At 47.6% G+C, this 23,439-nt stretch overlaps 1 protein-coding gene and 1 pseudogene across 1 annotated transcript in view; one reads left to right on the top strand and one right to left on the bottom strand.

Annotated features, from left to right (window-relative positions):
- The window catches only part of TMEM132C (transmembrane protein 132C), a 356,987-nt gene that overhangs the window by 271,993 nt on the left and 61,555 nt on the right, over positions 1-23,439 (top strand). Inside the window, exon 4 of the mRNA XM_058531234.1 lies at positions 5,704-5,887. Coding sequence (XP_058387217.1) covers positions 5,704-5,887 — 184 coding nt within the window. The remainder of the gene's footprint in view (positions 1-5,703; positions 5,888-23,439) is intronic.
- Positions 23,011-23,295, bottom strand: LOC131398092 (small ubiquitin-related modifier 2-A-like; annotated as a pseudogene).

The raw sequence follows: 23,439 nt of genomic DNA, 5'->3' as shown, positions 1-23,439 counted from the left end.
TTTTGTCCCTGGTTCTCATCTTGTAACTTCCCTTTGCTCCCACCTACTCTCCATGTCTTTTCCTCCAGGCTTCCTAGTAGTTTTGAGGCATTTGTAAAATTCCCTTTTCTTTATCAATCAGCACAAGCTGTTTTCTGTTGCTTGCAACGTGCAGCTCAAACTGATATGCTTCAGCACCATGGAGAGCTCTCAAGGATCACCAGGCCATTAGTGTTGGACGTTGGGGTCAACGGGACTATCTAAAAAAGCCTTCCCAGAGGAGAAGTATGTATCCTTTGCCTTCATGAAATACGCATGAAGTAGAATGAATAAAACAAAGCCTGGGCCAAATGATTCTGTCCTCCTGGAGCAACTTCCCTATTATGAGGTTGATTTCTTCATTTTGTTAGTCTCATTTCTTTCTGCGGGCATTAAGCTGTCAACAGTGGCTGATGACTTTGGAGCTGAAATCCCTTACACCCCATGGTGGGGAGGTAAAGCCCTTTTGGCTTCTTAACACACTCTCAGACTCCATTTTCTTACGAGAAAGAGTTCAATAGCTAAGAGGTTTGGTAAATGGGGTTTCCAGTGGTCCAAACTTTATTGTGACTATTGGGGGAATTTATTTGCTTTTGAGTAAGAGCTTTTTTAAAGCCAATTTTGAAAATTTCTTTTGAGAGTTACTTCAGTAAATCTACACTATTGATCTAGCAACTGGTGTTTATTGGGCACTCTCTAGAGTCACTTAAGTGTTTAAATTCCTCTTTTTATTACTCCAACAATATCACAAGCCCCATATAGGCTGGCATGGAGGGGCCTTGGCCCCTTCAAGGCAAAGGCTTAGCAAAGATTTCATCTTGTTCAAAGACAGCAGAAGGGCACTGACCACAGACAGAATTGCAGACAGATTTCTTCATTTCTTGGTTCCCATCTACCAGCATGATGTATTATACCATTGTGTCCTGTCTGATGGGGGCAGCTATCAAGTAAATGCACTATATACAAATCGGAATGAATCCCAGTTGCCATGAATGGCAGAGAATCAGCATCTCTACTGTGGCTCATTCTCAGAGGCTCCTGGAGCAGCCCTAAAGGGGCATGCTTTAACAGTGGCTTTAGGCAGCTAAACCTAAAGTCACTGAGAATGAACGTAGTGTCAAGTTCTCCTAGAAACAAGAACAGCTAACATTTATCCACATTTGCTAGTGCCAAGCTCTAAGTGCATGAGACTTATGCGCTCATTTATTTAATCCTCATATCAACTCTATGAAAGGGGAAGGGTTAACATTCTCACTTTGCAAATAGGGAAAAGGAGGCAGAGATACCCAGAGTTACCCAGCCAGTACCTGGTGAAGCCAGGATTTGAACTCAGGAAATCTGTTTGGGAGCCCACAGCACGAATCATAACGCTCGCTGCGTTCACTTTAAAGAGCTACGGCTTGTAGTCTTGGTTCTAACTCCTGAGTTCCCTCCTCCCTCCTTCCCTCTCCCACTTCCTTCCCAGCTTCTCTCATTTAATTCTTTCCTTCACTCTTTCCCTTTCCTTTCATTCTTTGAATAAAGTACTTCGTGGAGGCCCAATCTTTGCCACATAGAAGGCTGGAGCTGCTTTTGTTGCAAGAGGAGTAATATGGGGACAAGGGGTGGTATTAAGGACCAACTCCAGCCCCATAGCCACTGCTGTCACACCCCTTGGTGTGCTAAGGGTCCTGGGAACCACAGTTTGAAATCACCACACTGTGTCGTCTTTAGGGCAGGCGTCTTCCACCTCAAATCACAGCACTGCTATGAAATGCTGCCTTCAGAATATGGAAATACCCTTTCCCTAAGCCAGAGACAGCAAACAGACAGCCAGCAGAGAGGTTGTCTGAGCCACATCATGGCTAAAAGGTTCAAGTTCTTGTGTTTAAAAATCCAGGGATTTTATAGAAAATCTCCAGATTCCCAGCTTCTCTAGAAAAATCTTTCACCATCCAGCACACTGGCATGGCTTCCCATATGGCAGCCATTGACAGGAGCGAAGTGACTTTCCCCTCTAGACGAACAAAGAGGGACCCCAGGCACCATAAGGCTTTCGCCCCTCATCTCCACAAAACTCTGAGGTTTCAAAATATAGTTTAATTTACTTTAATTTGGATATATCACATTACGCAGTTTTTAGAGACAAAAAAGATAAAGGCTGTGTGGGAATGAGACAGAGCAAGAAGTGGCATGGTCGCCCAGAAGTAAACAAATAGGAAAGTCGATTCTGCGTCTTCCCAGAGGAATTCCTTCTCTTAAGTCAGGATGTTTAATCCTGGGGCCTTCCCGGGGTTCATCTCTCTGTTGGGTTACACTTGTCTAGCTTTTTCTCTCACACACATTCCCGGGGTCCCTGTGGACACAGAACAGCTTCCTCTCCTCGTCTGAGGTCTCCAGCTCCCTGCAAGACTGAGGTCAAGATTCTAAACGGGCATGTGCCCCCAGTGCACCCCGCACTCGTCCTGATGTCACTCTCACCCAGAATTCTGCAAGCTCTGTGAAAAACTAGAGTTTTCCACAAATGGTGAAATTTTTATTCTTTTCTATCCTGAAACCAAGATTAAGTTTTGTTGGTTCACAAGTGGTGGGAGTCTGGGTGGGGGCTGTGCCATGTTTCGAATGGCCGCCTGCCCAGTCACTGCCTTCTACCCACTGGTGAAGGCCAAGCAGATGCAAACACACTCCCTGGATGCAGAAATATGAAAAAGTCTCTGTTCTGGCACTTGTGTAAAATAGGAACCATAATTACCACCATAAAGGTTTTTATTGAGATTTGCAATAATATATGCATGGAACCTGGTTCACTGCCTGGTACATAGGGGACATTTCATACACAGTAGCTTGTTGTCTTTATTCTTCTGTAAACTTGAGCAGAATACCCTAGAAGGTAACCCCATTGCTCACAAAAATCAGATAACATAATTATATCTTTCAAAACCAGAAAGAAAAACTCCGCTTCTCTTTTCTCTTGTCTGGCATTCCACCATTCTTAACGCCCTTCTTCAGCGTGATTGCAATGGTGGAGGACGCAGCTCGAGGATGAGAAGTTGCACTGGCCCCTTCTGCACATCAGCTCCTCCCTGGACAGTGGGAATGCATTGTTTCAATTTTCTAGATGACAAAACTGAGTCTCAGAGAGGTGATGTGAGCTGTTGTGATGCTCAAGAAAGAATTTTAGGAGAGAATGAAGATGGGGTAGGTTGAAGGCACACTGCAAACTCTCGAGTGTTGTGCCAGTGCAGGCATCTCTTTGGGGCGATGATAGGTCTTGGTACAACTGGATCCAGGACTAAGGAAAGTAAATTGTTTGCTGAAGAGAGTCCATCAGATAGCCAAGCAGCTACTGGACATCTCCTGCATGCTCAGCCAGTACACAGCTCTGTATAGATAAGGAGATGCCAATGCCGGGTGTTCTTGCTAAGAGGACAAGATTAAACCCCCTGAAATGAAAGCGTGTCTGTCACCCAGTGAAGAGAGAGGCTGGGCCGGAGCATGCAGGAAGGATTTCCAGAAGTCGAATTGAGCAGGCTCACATCCCTGCGGGCCTTAGCTGCTGGACCAAGGACACGTCTCTTAGTTTGGAAACACTCCAGACCCCAGACACTTCTCCCTCATTTTCCAAGGCAAATAATTCACTCTTGAGATTGCACAGACCATGGCTTGATGTTCCAGACGCTGGATTTATTTTCCCTACCAGAGGGATAGCCAGCTTCTCATAAAATGTAATTCTCTGGACCTCTCTTCCAGCCCAGAGAACGTAAGGGAGATTCACGGGTCCCAGAACTTTGGTTGGTGCAGCAACCTTCCCGTTACCTCCTGCCCCAGCCTCTGAGCAGGGCTGAGGGTGGTGGGTTGGGGAATTAGCGTTCTGGCTTTTGAGCAAACCCCAAAGATTGAGTGGGTGCATCTTTAACTGATTATCCCCCCAGCAAAGGGCAGTGTTTCTCCACCACTCTTCGCAGTGGTGCCAGCACATGCTTGGTTGCAGTTTTTAAGCGTATTTGGTGTTTCTTTCTTGCTGTCCTATGGAAAATCCCCCTCAATTCACCTGTAGCTTTCCCGGTGGGTGCCAGCTGAGATATCACTAACAGTTGACCCAGCACTTACAGCAATACTTAGCATACAGCCAAGTATTAGAAGCACCTCAGCCTGGCTTCAACATATCCCAGAATCCTGGCCTACCCTACAAGCCCAGCAGTGTGCCTGGAAAGCCCTTTCTTCCTATTTCCACCAATATCAATTCTTTTGATTCAACAGCTCCAGAAAGCTTCTCCAGCTTTCCCTCTCTGACCTCCTAATACAAGTGCTGGCAGACTTTTTCTGAAAAGGTCCAGATAATAAATCCTTTAGGCTCTGCAGGCTACACCTTACCTGACAGAATTACTCAACTATGTTCTTGTAACACGAAACACAAACAAGTGGCCAGGGCCGTGCGTTCCAATGAAACCATTTACAAAAACAGGCAACAGGCCAGACTTGGCTCCCGGCCTAGTTGCCGACCCCTGTCCTAGAGAAACTTGCCTGGTGTCTTGTGATTTCTTACTTGACCACTAACTGTCTAGAGGAGAATGCCGTCCAGAGCACAGGACTGGAAATCAGGAGATGCTGCCTTCCGTTTGACTCTGCCCCTAACTAGCTGTGTGGTTGTGAGCAAGCCATTTCCCTTTCCAGGCCTTAATTTCATCATCTAAAAAATGAGGAGTATGGACTGCCAGTGGTTCCCAAAGAAACAGAATTGCTGGGGCAATCTTGCTAACGATACATACATCTGGGCCACTTCAGATTTAGGGTGTTGGTCAGAATTCTTAGTTGCAGACAACAGAGTCCCTTTAGCTAACTAGTCCCTCTGAGCAGAAGACGTTTCATTAAAGGACAGGAGGCAATTCAGAGAATCTCTGGAGAGCCGTTGAATTGAATTTATTTACTACACAGCCAGGGATAAGGCAGCCAGAGATAAAACACAGACGAGAAAAATGACCAACCCTGCAGGGGACTTTTGCAGTGGCAGCATTACTGGTAGCCACTTGGCATGATGACCTGAGGGCCTGGATGCATGAAAGGCCAGCACAGCCGCCCCGGAAGAACCAGGAACACGATGCTTGCCAGAAAATTCAAACTCCCTTCCCAGCTGCCGCTTCATAACCCACCTCTCCATCTAAGTCCCAAATGAGTGAGCCTGACTGGTGAAAGCTCTGCTTTGAGTCTCCATCTAGCTGCAGGGGAGTCTGGAAATGCTGTTTTATGCTTCTCAGCCTCCCTAGGACAGGAGGATAAGCTAGGAGGGGATTCAAAGATGGCGAGTGAGTTGCCTAAAGCATCTGCCACATCTATGAAATGGAACTTAAGGGGGGTCCATTTAGTTCAAAGCTCATCCAAGTTCATACTATGAGGATGAAGCCAGGTGGATTAACTCATTGTCTGAAGAGCTGGTAAACACCAATCCCAGAGACTCATCAGTGCGTACACTGTTTAATGCTCAAAGCTGAAGACTCTGCCCAGATCCTTAACTTGTGGGTGCTGCTCCGTGCCAGCTGCCCAGGCCCCTATCTTGTAGTTGGTGCCATGTCCCAGGTGCATTCCCTGAAAGATGTTTTCTTTGTCTTTATGGTCTAGTCACAGTTGTGAGGAGGAGGGCCAAAGGGAGAGAAGGGTCCTTCTACCGAACAGAGTCAGCTTAAACCATTTTCTTTTGCTCCCCTCCAGAAGCAGCAGTTTATTCAACGAGGTTGTGCAGATGAACTTTGAAATAGCCAGCTTCAGCAGCCTCTCGGGGACCCAGCCCATCACCTGGCAGGTTGAATACCCACGGAAGGGAACCACAGACATCGCCGTGTCTGAGATCTTCATCAGCCAGAAGGACCTGGTTGGCATCGTTCCCTTAGCCATGGTAAGCTCGTGTGATCACGGGTGCGCCTGTATTCAGCTGTCTGGTTGCATCCTTGTGTCCTTCCTTTCTATCTGTCTTAGGATGTTTGCCGCAATTGTTTTATGAGATGTTGACATTAAAAGTGTCCCATCTTCCTCCTCCCTGGAATTTGCTACATTTCATTAATGTAGCCTTTGTCAATTTGTTATTTTCGTACCAGCTTCATGATATTTGCCATATCCCTATACCAAATGTTTATTATTTACTTACTTTTTCTGCTCTAAGTCTATTCCAGTTCTTTTTTTTCAGTTCCTTTTTTATAAGGAAACTTTAGGCCACCATGTGTATTAGTCAGGATAAGTATGTTATGCTGCTGCAACAAGTAACCCCAAAATCTCAGGTGCCTAATGCAATGTAAGTTATTCTTGCTTACACTACATGGCTTAAACGGTGGGGGCTCTGTTCCATGCGGTCCCTCAGGGACCTAGACTGATGGACCCCTCATCATCTTGTAGCTGTAGCGTCAGGAACATGTGGTCTTCTTGGTCACGATGACAGAGGAACAGACAGTTGGAGAGTTACATGCAGGCTCTTCTAAGAAATGGCCTAGAAGTGACACATGACACTTCCACACACATCTTGTTGGTCAGAAGGAGTCTCGTGTCCTCGTCAGATTTCAAGAGGGCTGGGAAAGCTGGGTGCAGAGGAGGAGTTGGATGAACACCAGGGTCTCTGCCTCACAACACTGTTAAGTCAGCGTATCGTTGACACAAATAGAACACAGCACAAATACAGTATATCAGTCCTATGTTACTAACTTCTAGCTAGACCCTGTGGAGCGGGCTGTGAGCAGGGAACAGAGAGAATGGTAAGAAGCTAGTCTGTAACTTTACCCTCTGGTCGCTCACTCACATTGGCCGTGCCCTGGGCCTCTCTCCAGGCCGTTCCTATGCTCGTGCACAAGCGTAAAGACCCCCTACTAGGAGACGCACAGAGCAGGGAGTGTCAGAGGCACATGAAGAGTGTTTTGAAGTGTCTTTGCCAGAATTCTCCCCCACAGGATGGAGCCTGGCATGGATATTCTACACTTAATTTCTGTTCAGCTTTGGAATAAGCAGGCTTCATTGCTACTGGGTTGAGACATATATAAATTAGGATTCTTTGGGCTGCATGTGACAGAAAACCCAACCCAAACTGGCTTAAGGGCAAACAAGAATTCACCGGCTTGTGTAACTGAAAATCCAGGACGCGTCCTGGCTTCATGTACACCGGGTGAGGACCCATTTCACTCTGTCTCCTGGCTTCACTCTCAGTCTACTCAGGATGGCAAGGTGGCGGCCGATGCTCCTGCCAGATGGCTCAAGCTTCAAGCCCAGGAGGAGCACTTGGCTCATTTCCAGGAACCCTGACAGAGGTGTGATTGCCACGCACTGTTCTTATGGGTCATGTCGCCTACCCACAGCAATCACGGGGGCAGGAAGGGCAAACCCCTAGGGCTTGGGATGGATGGGGACAGACGCTGTCAGTGCCCTACCCGTATCCTCACACCTTCCACTTCAGCGCACACCTGCCATCTTCCACTGAAGCACCAGCACATTTTTGCCTGAGAATTTTATCTCACTTTCAAAGCCCTCTTTCCCACCTGCACAGCAGGACAGAAGCACCAAGGAATCAGCACACCCCATCCAAGAAGCGTCCCCAGCCAGTCACTCTCTGGAGTCAGCATGTAATCCTTCCAGCTCCCTCGGCCCTGCCCTGGGTTGACTGGGAGGCGTGAGTTCCACACAGCACCTGAATCTCCCCAGTGGGGTTAAGCTCCAGTCACACAGTGGTTACTTGCTGAATCACGCACACTCTGCTGCTCTGTCCCCACCCTGTCTCGCTTCCCCACTCCCTTGCTGGAGTTGCCTGCACCTCCCAATACACCACTTGCCATGGAGTCCTTGTCTCGTAGTATGCCTCTGGGAAAACCCAAACTAAGACATTCATCGACCCCACAAACCACAGGAGCTTGCGAGGAGAGGAGGGAGGTTTCCCAAAGAATAGTTCAGGGTGGCTTCACTAGAAAAGGTGTGAATGGACCCCGGGCAGCAAACACAGCAGATGGCCCCTCCTTCACCTGACGTGCAAGGAGCTAGAAATGTCCCATTCAAATAAGGAAGCCACTCGATACAGCAGGGATCTGCAGACTCCGACCCTGGGGTCAAACCAGCCTGTGCTTGTTTCTGTAAGTAGTTTTATTGGAACACAGCCACGCCCACTCATTTATGAATTGGCCTCTTTTCGCTCCACAGAGGGAGAGCTGAGTAGTTGCCATAGATACTGTATGGTCCACAACGCCTAAAATATTTACTCTCAGCCCTTTGCAGAAAAAGCTTACCAACCTCTGCTACAGAAGAACTAAAAGAGTATTTCTCGACCCTGGCTGTACGTTGAATCATCTAGGAGCGCTTTAGAAATTACGGTTGTTTGGGCCCCACTCCTGACAAATTAAATGAGGGTGGGCGGAGGCGGACACTGAGCACCAGTGATTTTCAGAAGCTCCCTGGCTGGTTCCACTGGGCGGCCAGGGTTGGAAACTGAGTAGCACCAATGCACTGGCTCTGACTTACGCTGTTGTTACTCTTGCACTTCTGTTATTAGCCTGCACTGATGAGAACTTGTCAGCAAACACGCTGCTTGACTGAAATGCATTATGGATTACGGGAAATAGATCAATCAGATCTCATTGGGTTATAAAGGCTACAAACCCAACCCAATCCAACTTAAACTTGGCTCATGTAACTTAAAAAGTCTAGAAAAGTGTTTGTCAGACTTTAATGTGCTTACAGATCACCTGAAGATTTTTCTTAGGTGTAGATTCTCATTTAGGAGGTCTGGGTTGGGTATTTTTAAAAGATCCTGAGTTATGCCAATGCTGCTGGTGTGCAGACCATAAGCTAAGTACCAAGGATCCAGGTGTGCAAATGACGTCATCACGGAAGGTGGCTTCTCTTCTTCTCTCGTCTCTGTGTTCCTCGTGGTTAGAGTCACTATCCAGGAGACTCTGTCCCCAAGGTGGCCCCTGGCAGTGCCGTGCTGATATTCTTACAGCCCATGTCTGGCAGGCAGAGGGAAAGCCTCATTGCCAATCACTCAAGCAAATCTCCTGGGACTGCTCTGATTAGAACTGATTGGCTTGGCCTGGGTCATGCGCCCAAACAGAGGCCAATCACTGAAGCCAAATGGATGAGATGCTCTGATTGGCCAGGGCTGGGGACCATGTCCCCCCAGAGAAGGTGTCGAGTCAGACTGAGAGCTGCTGGGCATGGTGCATGATGGGAAAATCTGGCTTCCACCGAAAGAGTGGGGGATGGATGCTGGTCAGACACAAGCAACAGATGTCCACCACAGAAGCTAGTATCTACCACAAGGATGTGTTGTTACTTTGAGGTTGGAGAATGTTTCCTCTTGCCTTTTCCTGTCCTAGAATAGGTGTCAACAATCTATAGCCCACAGGCTAAATCCATTCTGCTGCTGTTTTTGTACACCATGCAAGCTGAGAATGTTTTTTGCATTTTCAAATAGCTACATTTTAAATGGTTATATAAGTAGCTTCTTAATATCCTCAGTTTTGCCTCTTGACTCGCAAACCCTAAAACACTTTCTATTTGGCCTTTTAGAGAGAATGTTTGCTGGCCCATGTCATAAAACATCAGCATCAGTTCTAGGGCATCAGTTCCTAGTTCCTGTCCTACCTATTTCAAAAGGATAAGACATTTGGATTCTGTGAAAAGTAAAATCATTATAAGGATATGAGATATTTTGGCCACACTTTTCAAGGGACCACAAGAGAGCCCTCTTTGAAGCAAGGTATTATTATTGTGGTTATTGTGTTTTTGTAACGCCTAGGGTAAAATGAAATGGCTACTTATGTCGTACCAGAATCCTTTTGTTTGTAAGTAACTGTAAGTGGATTCAAACTGGCTTCATCCAAAAGGTCATTGATTAGCTCCCATCTCTGCATGGGGCCGAGATGGCGAGTCTGAGCGCTGGATTTAGGTGCTCACGTGATATCATCATTTTGCATCCACTGGAACGGACAATTTGACCTCAACTCTGCAAAGCAAGGTGGAAAATTAGGAACTACACTAAAAGGTAGACAATAATTGAGGTGGTTTAAAGGAACTTCTATTCTCTTATTTTCTGTATTTTCAAAGTTTTTTCTAGAATGAGCTTCCGTACATTTATAAGCAGCCAAAACATAAACTTTTGTTGGAAGTAAGTAGCAAATAACAGTGCAGTTTGACTAGGAGGTGAGAAAATGAAAGAAAAAAACTGAGCAAGAAGGAAATCCTTATGTTACCTGTTAGCAGCCCTTGCTTCAAATGGTTACATCCTTGAAGAAATTAATTCCCCCAGTTGTTGCTCATTCTAAAGAAAAGCAAACTTCAGAGACATAAGACAGAGGATTATCAGATTGGGGAAGTTCTCACCTTAAAATCAGGCCTTCTCGAACCCCTTCCTAAGTCCAGGGAGAAAGCCGTGAATCCAGCGATTCCTCAGCAGTGCTACCTGTCTCTCAGCCGCAGCTTCTAACTCCCACGGAGTAAGTGAGATGGACCGAGCAGAGGGAAGTGGCCTAACTCTCCCATAAAGCGACCCGTCGAGGCAGGAACCGCCTGAATCACACTGGCCCCTCGGCACCATTCTGTGCGGAGAATATCAACCCACAAATCCGCCATCGCTCATCCCCTTCCAGGCTGGTGCGGAGGAAGGAAAGCTCCAGGTTTCAGCTCTCGGACCTTCATGCATCTCCCTCCCTCCCGTCCCTGCCCCCTGCCCGGTGCCCTCACTGCCCCCACTTTAGTCTGGGTGGGGAGAGGAAAGGGTCTGGCTGAGAGGACCAAGGGCTGTCCAGGGCAGCTGGTGAGCAGAACAGACTACGAGATGAAGGAGCATCTTCAGTTCTTGGCGTTCAGTTCTTCTTTGACCTAAGAAAAAAGTATTCACATCACAGGCTGAAACCCCACGATCAGCGGCCGGCACAGACCTCCCCCTGGCAGTTTCTGCTTGTTGGCAGCGGGGGTGCAGGGGTGCTGATGTCTTTTCAAGAATAAAGGGGCCGCAGAATCCATTCGACCTTAAACTGAGCTAATGATGTGCAGGCTCTGCGGATATTCACTGTGGTCAATCCTGAGAAATCAGCAGTAAACAAACAAGACTGGCCCTCATGGAGTCTACACTCTGGGGGCCGACAGACAGCAGCCAGGTAGATATTTCATAAGACAAGACCAGGTAATGGTAAGATGCAGCTGTGAAGACGAATAAGGCAGGGCCAGGGAACTCAGTGTAACTGGTTTCTCGTTCTGTTAGCATCTCAAGAGTTTTTCCCTAGAGTTTATTTAAAAATAAAAAACTCAATTGTATTCCTAGTCTAAGAAGGCAAGAACCCCTAATTTCGGCAGGTGTAGGAAGAGGCCCTTTGCTCCAGGACTGAATTACTTAGTCCTGGATTGAATTTCCTGGGAGGCAACACGATTTACCTGGAATTTTGAAGAGTTTCAAAAGATTATCATTTTTTACTTTTGCAAACTTAAGATGAAATCATTTTCCCGATCCCTGTAACATGGTGGGAACTTGGGCTGTTTTCTTATGTAAAGCTTTCAAGTTTCTTAGAATGTCCCCCTATCTCTCTGCATAAAATCAGACTTAAAATAAAGTGGCTATCGCTGGGGCTGGTTAAAGGAGAGATTGCTCCTTGTTCTCAAGAGTGCGAAATGATGGGCTTAATGCTCACCTCTCTGGGGTGTCATGGAGATTCGTTAAGGTCTGAGAGATCCCTGGGGCCCCCAGGCAAAGTGTGCTGCAAGAGAGGGTTATTGGAAAAGAGATGGCAGCCTTTTCCTCCTTCTCTGCTGTGCTCCGCACAGCTCTGGGCCTGGGGGCTGACCTGTGTGGACTGCAGCCCCCAGCCTCCCTTGCCCTCTGGATTCTGGTGGGGTTTAGCCAGGGGACACGCCAAAGGTGACTGGACAGAGCAGAGAGAGACAGAGTCTCCTGTCGTGGGTTCAGTTATGTCCTCCCCAAAGATATGGTGATGTCCTAACCCCCATCCCCCAATTCCGTGCCCGTGAATGTGGTCTTATTTGGAAATAGGGTCTTTGCAAATGTGATTAAGATCAGATGAGATCCTAAATCCAATGTCCTTATAAGGAGAGAGACATTTGGACGTGGAGGAGACGCAGGGCAGAAGGCCGTGTGAGGATGGTGGCAGAGATGGAACTGATGCCTCTATAAGCCAAGGAATGCCAAAGATTTTCAACCACCTGCAGAATCTAGGAGAGAGGCAAGAAGGATCCTCCCCTAGAGCTTCAGAGGGAGCGTGGCCCTGCTGACACCTTGATTTTGGACTTCCAGCCTGCAGAGTCACCAGAGAATACACTTCTGTTGTTTTAAGCCGCCCAGGTGTGGTACTTGGTTACAGAGGCCCCAGAACACGAATGCACTCCCATCTTGCTTCCTGTCTGCCAGGGGCCCTGTCCTCTGCCTACAGCTCCTGTCCTGCCAGAGAATCTGTTTTCCGTGGTTCTGCTCTCTCTGGTTCCAGTAACTGGGCTGCCTTCCCTTGCCCCCAGGCCTAGGACTCATAGCAGCTCCCAGCTGGGACCAGTGTTGGGGTGCTGCACCCACCCTGGCTATTTCCTCTGATCCTGCCTGCAGCTCTGTCATTACACTCTCTCCAAGCCAACCCCTTTGAGTGGGCCACCATTTGAGTGGGCCATCTGTTTCCAGCCAGGTTCCTGAGAGATACCTGGGGGGTACATGCTGTATGTTCCCTCTAGGTTCTGCTTCTGGGAGAACCCACCACTATTGTCCTCAGGAACAGACATGGTCAGGGAGCAATCTTGATCACGAAAGGGTCATCTTTCTTCCATGATTTATAGACTCTCAACACTGAAGGGCGAGGTTAAGGAATCTCACTGGGGTACCTGAACCCCATGGTCGGATTTTTGTACCCAGCAGCCTCCTGTGGATACTTGTCTGCATTCCTTGCCATTGCTAAATTCAGAGAGCCAGGTGTGGGGAACAGACTGTGCATGAGCAGGCCTGTGGCATCGCAGAGATGCTGTTGGATCCGCTTGTCAATCTACAAGTGATTGATGACTTAACTCTGCTTTGGCGTCTGTAGGGAAGCATATTGGCAATATCCTTTGGTTCGAGAAGGTGAAGACAGGCATTTCAAAGAGCTGAGGGACATCTCCTTTGACGGAGATTGGAGAATATTGTTTTCAAAAAGACAATGGAAAAATGTTTTATTGTTTTCCAGAAACATCCTACCTCACTCTCCATGCTCCTTCTCCAACTTGAAAATTTTACATTTATAATTCTCTATGAGTATTTTAAGGATGGCTTTGACGCTCTAGGGCAATTGAAAAATGTTTGCTTTGTTGAAAAATGACTATATGGGCAGAATAAGTGTTTCCTTGTCACAGCTGGAGGTTTACTTTGGAATTAAATTTTAAAATATCCCTCCCTCCAACTAACCAGCACAGATTTCTGTCTAAAAAGCAAATCTCTGACTCGTATGAAGCTATTTTGACTTGGTAGTAATGTTTTCAGGGTTACCAATTAATTACCCAATAAACGATACCTCACCCACCGCCTGTCACAGGCAAATGCTCAAACGCTGTGAGTGATTCTTGCCGTGGTTCAGACCATGATCGTCGTCATCTAAACTCGGGTCTCCCCATCGGTAAAAGGAGGGGGCAGGAGTGAGGAATGGCTCGGGTCTTCTCTAAGTTTACACTTTCCCTTATTTTACTTACATTACTTAGAAAGTAAAAACTGTGTTCTAATTGTAAAGATTGTATAACTTCATTGGAGGTGGGAGATGGAGATGGAGGACATGTAGATCAAAAAAATCATCTCATCCCAGCATTGAAGAGTGATGCTGAACCAGGAGAATCAGCAGGACTCCCAGGTCCACAGTGTCTTCTTCGTCACCCTGCGGGTCAGCAGGGTCCCATGTGATAGAGGAGGGGAGCCCAGGAGAGGAACCCCATCCCGCAGCGTCGACCAACTGCCGGCCCTTTGCACCAGCGTCTCACTTTTCGGCATGCCCGCACATCACTGAGTCCATCGTTTCCTTCATGTTTCCTCCAGGTAGAGACCAGTATAGGAATTGGGAGCTGAGCCTTGGGAACCAACTGTGTTGGTGTGAATCCTAGCTCTTCCTTCTAATGGCTGTGTGACCTTAGACAAGTGGCTTGACCTCTCTGTGTCTCAGTTTCCTCATCTGTAAAATGGGAATAAAAATAACACCAGACTCATAGGACTGTTTTGAGAACTAAATGTCCCCAGAACCCCTTGCGTGGCGCTAAGTAAGCCTTCAGGAAATCCTAGCTATTTTATCTTAAATAAACTCCACGTTCAACTTCTATTTATTGTATAAAAGGAAATGCTACTTCACTAGGAAGTGACACAACATTTATGCAAACAGAAGACCAGGAAATAAAAGTGTCACAATGTCCCTGCAGGGCCCCTCAGTCCCTTAGGGAACCACAGGGAGATCCAGGCAGGTCCAGGAACTCGAATGGGAAGACTTACACCTTCATTTTCACTACCTTGAATGGAACTCGGCGTTTCCTCCCATTTTGAACTCAGATCCCAGGCCCCGAAAGGATGAGCAGACCCCACTGAGCTGTAACACAGAGTTCCATATGGTTACAGTCGACACGGATGCCCCGAGATGCTGTTTCCACTCGTCACTAACGTGAAATGATGGTGTTTGCACACCCGGGGCCAGATCTCGTCACTCAGTGCAGTAACACGGAAGACACGTATCACTCTACCTGAAACTGGGATTTTTTAGGTATTGATAACTGTACGTCAGTGCGGTTGGTTTCCTCTGTAAGCATACGTGTTTTATTTTATGCACTTAAAACCTATATGCTGAGAGGGATTCTTGGACCTCACCAGCCAGCGGGAGGGGCCGTGACAGAAACGCAGGTGACAAGGGGAAGCAAATCCTCAACCTCCCGCACCACAGCCTGTGAGGAGAAAGGATGTACCGCCGAGAACCTCTCCTTATTAAGCACCTACTGTGTGCCAGGCATTGTTTAGCTGCTGCGAGCCCCGCCCCGCTCAGCGTCCTTGTCCCGTGTCCTCCTCCTGAGAGGCTCCTCCTCGTGACCTGCACGCCTGGCTCCCTCTCAGCAGCCCGGACTCTGCTCCAGCTTCATCGCATGGGGGTCTCCTCTGGCCCTCCTCCCCCGGAGCACCGACAGCGGCCTCCGGCGCCCCCAGGCTCTCTGCTACCATTCCTTAGTTTCATCACGTCTGACCAGATTACTGTTGTAGCATTACCTGACATTCTCTTTCTTATGTGTTTATGTTTTTCTGTATTTCTTACCCGCCACCCCAGCCCTCCTCCCATCTGGTGTGCTGACTCAGTGGCAGCTGGGATTTCGTCTCTATTTCATTTTAGCCCAGAGTCTCTTGCCTTCCACTCATTCCATCTTCCATCAAATACTTGCCGCGGGCCGGCTGTGTGCCAGGCTGGGGAAACAGCAGAGGACAGACGGAAAACCCCTGCCCCTGCGTGCCGGGACCCTAGAGATTACCCTGCGACTTTCACTCTGACCCTCTCTGCACACCCGGATCCCTTGATCCTGCCGCCCTAAGAGGCAGGTCTGCGGGAGGACGCACTCCGGCCGCACGGCGGCTCTGCCGGTCCCGGCGCCCACCAGCCGAGCAGTCAGGCCCACATGTCCAGGGACGCTGCGGCCTGCTCAGTGCCACGGGAAGGAGCCGAGAATGGCCTGGAAACTACTGGGCAGGACTAACTGCCAGCCTCTAGAAGACTCCAAGGGGCCGAGGAAATGCTGCCAAAGGAATACTCCATTGTGGGCGGAGAATTCTGCCACCACCCGGCTCGCCTCCTGCTGCCTCACACTCTGCTATGGAACCCACTCGTCCGTGTTGTCTTGTCTCTCAGATCTCAGATGCAGCTGCGTCTCCTGCCTACACAGTGCCAACCTCATCCAAACCACCATCAGCTCTTGGCTGGTCTCCCTGCTTCTGTCCTGACCCCTGACAGCCCGTTCCCCAAGCGGAGAACCTGACCAGATCTCTCTCCTCGGGGCTCTCACCCTTCTGACAACTCCCCATTGCACTTTAAAGAGAAAAAAAAGCACAGCGGGCCTCACCACCTCCTAGGTGGCCCTCAACGTCTGGCCCACAGCTACTCTTGGATCCAGTGACCTTCCTGCCTTCCCTTCAAGCACCCTCCAGCCCAAGGGCCTTTGCACATGCTGCTTCTTGTGTCTGGAGCCTCCCCCCAGATCCCTACTGTGTTTTCCTCACATTATGCAGGGCCCTGCTTAAATCTTCTCAGGTGACCTCAGCCACCTGTCTAGAATCATGACCGGGTCCCTCTCTATGCCCTGAAGACCTTGATTCTCTTTCAGACCATGATAGAAAATCACGTATTTACTTATTGGTTCATTGTCTGAATTTCCCCACTGGGATGTTAGCTCCATGAGGACCGGGACCACTATGTCAGCAGCATCTAGAACCATGCCCGGCACACAGTAGGTGCTGATGAGGAGCTGTTGAAAGAATGAATGAATGATCACCAAGTGTAAGCTCGTCGAGGTGAGGAACTGTTGTCTCTCCCATCATTCGTTCAGCAGTGCCCAGCACGGCTCCTGCCGAACGGAAGTCGTTCCGCAAACACTTGTTCCCTCAGCGTATCCAGCCTGAAGGAAGCTGCATTATTCTTATTGTTGGATGTGTGACCAGTGGTGCCAAGGCCAACATTAAATAATTGTCAGCCTTTCTTCCACAGCCCCATAATTATGTCAGCATTTGAAACATTTTAGAGCATTGATCTATGAATGAATTTATAATTCGTTTTAAGTAATTGTCACGCAAGAGAGAAAAGGAAATATTTTGGAGGAAAAAAGAGACTCTCTTTTTTACGTCCGTGTGGACGTAATGGATTCTCTGGAGCCATTTCAATCACCCTCACAAATATCGTGTGTATTCAGACCTGTGTTACAGCATTGTCCATTCATTTTTCAAATGAGAATAGAGTTCAAGTGCTACGCAGGGTTCCTGGTTCAGCTTTTGTTAATAAATCTTGAGAGTTGAGAACTAAGAGAGGAACACACATCGTGCTGTTTCGGTGGTTCTTAGACTTGGATGTGGTCCACATCCCCTGGAGGGCTTGTAGAGACATGGATTACCAGCCCCACCCAGAGTTTCCGGTTCAGGGGGTTCGTGGTGGGGCCCAAGAATTTGCATCTCTGACCAGTTCCAGGTGACGCCGATGCTGCTGGTTGGGGGACCACACTTTGAGGACCACTGCCCTGGGTCAAGGGCTTCCCCTTTCTCTGCTTGACTTCCCTTCACAGCCCCATCTCTATGAGACGTGATGTTTTGTGTGTCTTTGTTGACTTATTGGCTGTCCATCTCCCCTCTGGCCGGTCATCTCCGTGTTGGCAGATTCTCTGGCTTATTCAGTGCCGTGTCCTCCACTTCCAGAATGGTGCTCCGTGGACCACTGGATGATCCAATGGACCTAGCGGACGGTCAACAAATACCCACATTGAATTAATGAGTTACAATAACGTGTGTGCCTTCTACATATCCCTAAACATTATAGAATTTCAGTTATAGTCTGGGAAGGAAAGATTCATATTGAGAAACTTACAAAGCAGTGTTATCCAATGGAACTTTCTGTAACAGTGTTCCATATCTACACTGTCCAATATGGGAATTGTGCAATATGGGAACCACCAGCTACATGGGGTCACTGAGCGCTTAAAATTGGCTAGAGCAACAGAGGAATTGAGTTTTTAACTTTACCTAATTTTAATTAATTTTAACATCAATAGCCACATGTGGTTAGTGGCTCCTTTATTGGACAGAGCAGTGATATAGAGTGATGGTAATGAGGGTGACTGAATGGGAAATACAGGCCCAGATTCTGCCCCAGCCCTGCTGTGAGACACAGTCTCTCTCTGCGTCATTCTTCATCTGTTCAGCCCCCAGTGTGGTTCTTATGGGACCCACCAATGATAGGGCTACATTTTTTTTTCATATTGTATATGATCTGGTATGTTAAACTCAAAAAAAAAAAAAAAAGTGTAATGGAAGATCTTTGAATTCCTTGAGTTTTATCAGCACAATTTTGGAGCAGGTGTCAAGAGCCAAACTCAACTGGATTAATCCAAAGAGAGAATTAACTAGATTGCCCACATGGCTTCAGGCACAGCTGGATTCAGGTGCTCAAATAACATTTCCAGGCATTTGTCTCTTTTTCTCAGCTCTGCTTTTCTGTCTGCAGGCTTCCCTCTCAGGCAGGGTTTCCCAAAGGCTTTTCTGTCTGCAGGCTTCCATCCATGTCATTTAGCATCCCTAAGAGGAAGTCTGCCTTTTCCCCAAGAGTTCCAGCAAAAGTCTCAGACCTCGCCCTGGGTCTAGCTTGTGTTAACTCCCATTTTTGAGGCAACCACACTGGTTGTGATTGGCCAAGCATGGTGTGTGTACCCAGAAGAAGGCCAGGTCCAAAAGGAACCACAAAGAATTGGACCATTGGGGGCTTGGCAGACAAAACCCAACAGATGTCCACTGGCCCAGCTTTACAGACACCCCAGCTCCGCTTCCACAGCCTTGGTCTGTGGTTCACTACTCTCCATGGAGTAAGAACCCACAGGCGGGGTGAGCCCCAACCTGAGCTAAGCATCTGGCTTTCACGACCACCAACCTTCATCCTCTTGGCCTAAGTTCTTCCCTGGCCACCTCTTGTGGGATGTTGTGAAGACAGAATAAGGGATAAGTCAGAGGCTAACAGCGTGGACCGTAGCAAATGCCTGGCTCCTAATCCCAAATCCACTACTTTTTGAGCTATGCAATCACAGGCAAGTCACATACCCTCTCTGTGCCTCAGTTTCCTCATCTGCAAAATGGAGGTAATAAGAGTCCCTACTCATAGGGTTGTAGTGACAATTAAATCAGTTAATATAAATGAAGCCCTTAGAACAGTGCCTGGCACATATTAAATGCTGTACAAATACTGGCCATTATTTTTTGTGAGTAGCAATAGTAACAGTAGTATTAATTAATTACTTCCTCCACATTCATAATAAAATGCCTTATTTACTAGGAAGGAGCAAATTCTTGTTATTTGTTGATCCATACAGACTTTATTGATGTTCTTTTTCTCTTCAAGTACATACTCCAGGTTCATTAATATTATGCAAATTTCTGCCCCAACACATCAGGTAGAAGTAGGCCCTCAATTACTGGTAAGTAGAAGAACAGGAGGTTTTTTTCCCCCAAGACTACGAAAATGAGCAGATAACAGAGCAGAAGAGCACTGTGGGCTCTAAAGAGCCAGAGGGAGGTGACGAGCTCTTTTCCTTGGGAGGTGGCGAGCGCTTTCCCTTGCTCCTCAGGCGTGCGCAGCATCGAGGAGCTGGTAGATTGTGGACAGTCCCTTCAGCGTTTAGCCGTGTTGCACTTCATTCACTTTTCTGGTCAGATGCTTCTCCTGCCCTTGGACCTTTGTGGAATCCATCTCCTTCAGTTCTGCATGCCCTCGTTCAGCAGTTATCAGAGTGCAGTACAGAAATCCTTGGGGGTCCCCGAGACCCTTTCAGGGATCCTGTGAGAAGGAAACCATTTTCACAATAATACTGTAGTGGTTATCTAATGATGTGTAACAATTTACCCCAAGATGTAGTGGCTGAAAATAGCAATAAAGGGCCAGGAACTCAGGACCATCGGCCGAGGGGTTCTGTCTCAGAGTCTTTCACAAGTTTGCAGTCAAGGTGTTGGCGGGGGCTGCATTGTCCGAAGGCGTGACTCAGGCTGGAGGGTCACCTCCGAGTGGCTCGCTCCCATGGCTGGCAGGTTAGTTCCTCTCACAGGGCTGCTTGAGCAGTCTCACAGCATGGCGGCTGGCTCCTGGAGACCAAGGCGGAAGATGCAGAGCCTTTTATGGGTCTCACGCCATAGACTCCGCCATATTCCCTTGGTTCCATCAACCATCTCTGATTCAGCCCGGGACAGGCTCACACAGGGCGTGACTTCCGGGGCAAGGATTACAGGGGCCATTTGGAGGTGCTGACTCTCGGAGATGCTACAACGTGATTTGCCTTCTTCACTTTCTGTCACATGTGCACAGAGACATAAGAGGAGTCCTCACTCTAACAGCCAGGGGAACCTGTGCTTCTGTAATCTTGAGTTTCCAGGACTTCTGGTTCTAGTTTCTAACACAATAAACATCGGTGGGTGTAACCCACATAGGCAAAGGCTCTTTAGGGTCCTCAATCCTTTCTAAGACTGTAAAGGGATCCCGAGGCCAAATCTTTGGGAATCCCTGGCCGGGGGAGGAGGGCTGGAAGGACTGAATACTGTCATAAGAAGAGATGTTTAGGGAGAGACTAATCCCAAATTCTCACCCAGAAATCTCATCTTCATGACCAAACAGGTCTTTGCAAATGTGTGAGTTTTCTGTGAGTGAGGAGTTTAATTCGTTTATTTACCTTTCCATCTAGACTCCTCCTGATGGTAGAGATTATTATCACTCCTTCATATGACCTTTCTCCCCAAAAAATTCATGAATAATGATTAATATTCCCAAGGCAACAGGAAAACAGCTAAGGGCAGGTGTCCAGCTAACTGTAGTCATAGCCTCATGTACAGAACGACCCATCAGTTCATTCACAGAACAAATATTTATTGGATGTCGGCAGTGTGCCAGGTGAATGTTCTAGACTTTGAGTTTAAGGCGTGAACAAAACAGTCAATGTTCCTGCTTACATGCTACATGAATGGACATGCCCTTCATTAATGAAATCGGAAAATAAGGAGGCTGGGCTGGCTTTAGACACCAGTGCTTTTCTGTCTTAGGAGAGACGGCTGTGAAAATATCTGTGCGCTTCCTCTCCGTAATTCATAATGTCCTGAAGGAGGGTTGGAACCACTGGCCCAGGCAGTGTCTTCATGCACATTAGAAAGAGACGCCCTTCCATAAGACGCTTGACTTCCTTCTGTCAGAAAATCTGTGATGTCTGCCATGTGAATGTGGAGCCCTTGAGCAGTGCAAAGCCTGCCCAACCGTACGTGGCAGCCCTGCCTGAACTTAACTGCAAACCAAGTAAAACCCACTTTCCTTAGTTACAGGGGAAGAGATGCCATCTACCTAATGTTCATTTCTTGGTTAGTTTTCCTTTCATCCTCTTTTTAGGTTTCAGCACCAAACCAAGGACTTTGCTTTCTGCCTTGACCGTGTCAGAGTCTAAAGTGACTGTCATTAGTGGCTTGAGATTCGTGGTGTGCCTTCTACTTCCTTTCCTTCTGGAGAGGCCTTAAAAGACTGGATTTATTAGACAACAAGGACACGAGCAGGATAGGATTCCTCCTTCCCCAGCACTGTTGTCAAGAAGCCGTAGCAGCAAAGCAGGGCTCACTGTTGCTGAGAAATGCGGGGCTGGGGCAGGCATGCACATCGCCTACGAACACGGCAAAGGATGGAGTCCCTCAGAACAAGTATTTTAAACCACTCGCTGTAATCAGACCTAAAATTCACTTACAAACGTGACTGTTATCTCAGATACGTGCTTACATAATATTAAGAGACTGTAAATAACAAACTCTCTAAGATACCGCGCTGTATCCTGCAACGGGAGAGAAAGAAAAAGTTTCCCGAATGCTTGCAGCATCCCCACTGCGCTCAAGTGCAGAAATCGCCCCGGCCTAAGTCCCTGCATACAAAAAATTCGTGAAAGTGGAAACGAAAGGGAATCGTTAATGGAATTTCATTTTCAAGAACCTTAGGTGGGTGCAGACGTGAATGAGAATTAATCTTGGTATTTTGCTTTATAAATTAATATAAGAACAGCTGGATGGAATGAGATATTTTTTTTTTTTGCCTCCATCTGGATTTTGTCACGGAGTTTAAAAAGGTCAAAATCAGCACATTCATTTATTTTACCGAAAAGTGTTTCTTTTGCCTTCCAAACATGCATGGGGGGGAGGTCCAGTTTTCCCTCTGAGGGGCCACCTGCTACCAGGTGACACACGGACCCTGAAACTGATCTCCATTAACTAAAGGCAGCCTGCAGCGAGTTACAGCCTCGCAGGGCTGCAGCGGGACATTACGAGAGCCCTTGGCAACTTGGGATTCTGTTTCTGAGTCTAAAGAGGACTTCTGGGCAGCCGTGGCTGGCGGGTGGGTGCCGTGTACACAGGGCACAGTGCTGCCGTGCCGCCTCTCTGCCCCACAACCTGCCCCTGTGAGAGTCTCCCTCTGCCACGCATTGTGGCCAGGTCCAAAACTGAGGACACGGAACTCAGGGCTGCTCACTGTGATTCAGGGAGCCCCAGAGGAGGGTCCAGCTACCTCCCGATGCCCCCCTGAACCCCACTCCCCTCACTGACCTCCCCGTCTCGGCCCCTTTCTTCTATTCGCCCAGGGGGAGGGGAAGCATCAAGCTCTGTCACTTCTACCAAGCCCTTGGGATACTTAGGATTCTTCTCATCCTCCTGTTTTTTTCTTTCTTTTCATTTTAAACAAGAAGTTTATTTAAACAACAAGACGCTTGACTTTAAGGGAAAACTATCTAGGATTCATTTCTTTTAGAGTAACTTATCCCTACTTAAAGACAGATTGCCCTAGATGTAACAGCTATGTACAAAAAAGCTATAAGATTTCCCTTGGTTTTACAATGATAAATGAAAAACATTAAAATTCTCCAATTGAACAAGGTATGCAGACTTTTATGTTGTTCTTTTTCTTTTAAACCGTGAGAGCAAAATAACTTACTGGAATATAAAGATAAGAGCTGAATGAGCATGCCACTAATGGAGAAAGTGGGTATTTTCACAGAACCGGTCTTTTTCCCTATCCCATCTCCATTTGATGTTGAGGAAAACATACCATTGGCCATTTAGTTTTAAAACAATGCAATATGCTTGTGCACATATACTGTGACTTTATGTATGATAAAGGAATGGGGAAGGGGAGATGAAAGAATGGAGAAAACTATACCGTAGTCGTCAGGATGTGGTGCAACCAAATTGCAGTTTTCTAATTGAGAAGGTCTTCTTGTCTGGAGGAGCAGTTCTGGAGTAAAGCACAGGTTCCCTTTTTAATAGACACCTGTCTGCTGCTGGAACACATCAATTGTATCTTCATCCTCCATGTCCAACTGTGCAGGTGTGTCTGTTTCAGTGATTGGCTGCCCGTCAAACTGGAATGTGATCTGCCTCATGGACAAGCCCTGTCATTCACGACAGGCTTTCGTTAGTTTACTAAGTGGTGTACGCCTCTTCATGTTAAACTGCAGCACAGAACCATCCTGCCCCACCACCTTCAAATTAATACGGTCGTTCTTGTCAGTCTTGACTCCTTCCTTGGGCTTTTAGTCGGCCATGGTGAACACCGGAGTCCCTTCAGCTGCCACTTCACAAAGGAGGTACCAGGTCCACACGGAACAAGCACACAGGCAGCAGCAAGGAGGCGGCCGCGGTGGAGGAGGGAGGGGGTGTGCACACGTCGTGCCTCATCCTCCTTTTTT

Source organism: Diceros bicornis, chromosome 35 (assembly GCF_020826845.1).
Source record: "Diceros bicornis minor isolate mBicDic1 chromosome 35, mDicBic1.mat.cur, whole genome shotgun sequence".
In the NCBI taxonomy this organism is placed as follows: domain Eukaryota; kingdom Metazoa; phylum Chordata; class Mammalia; order Perissodactyla; family Rhinocerotidae; genus Diceros; species Diceros bicornis.
This window is presented reverse-complemented; position numbering and strand designations above follow the sequence as displayed.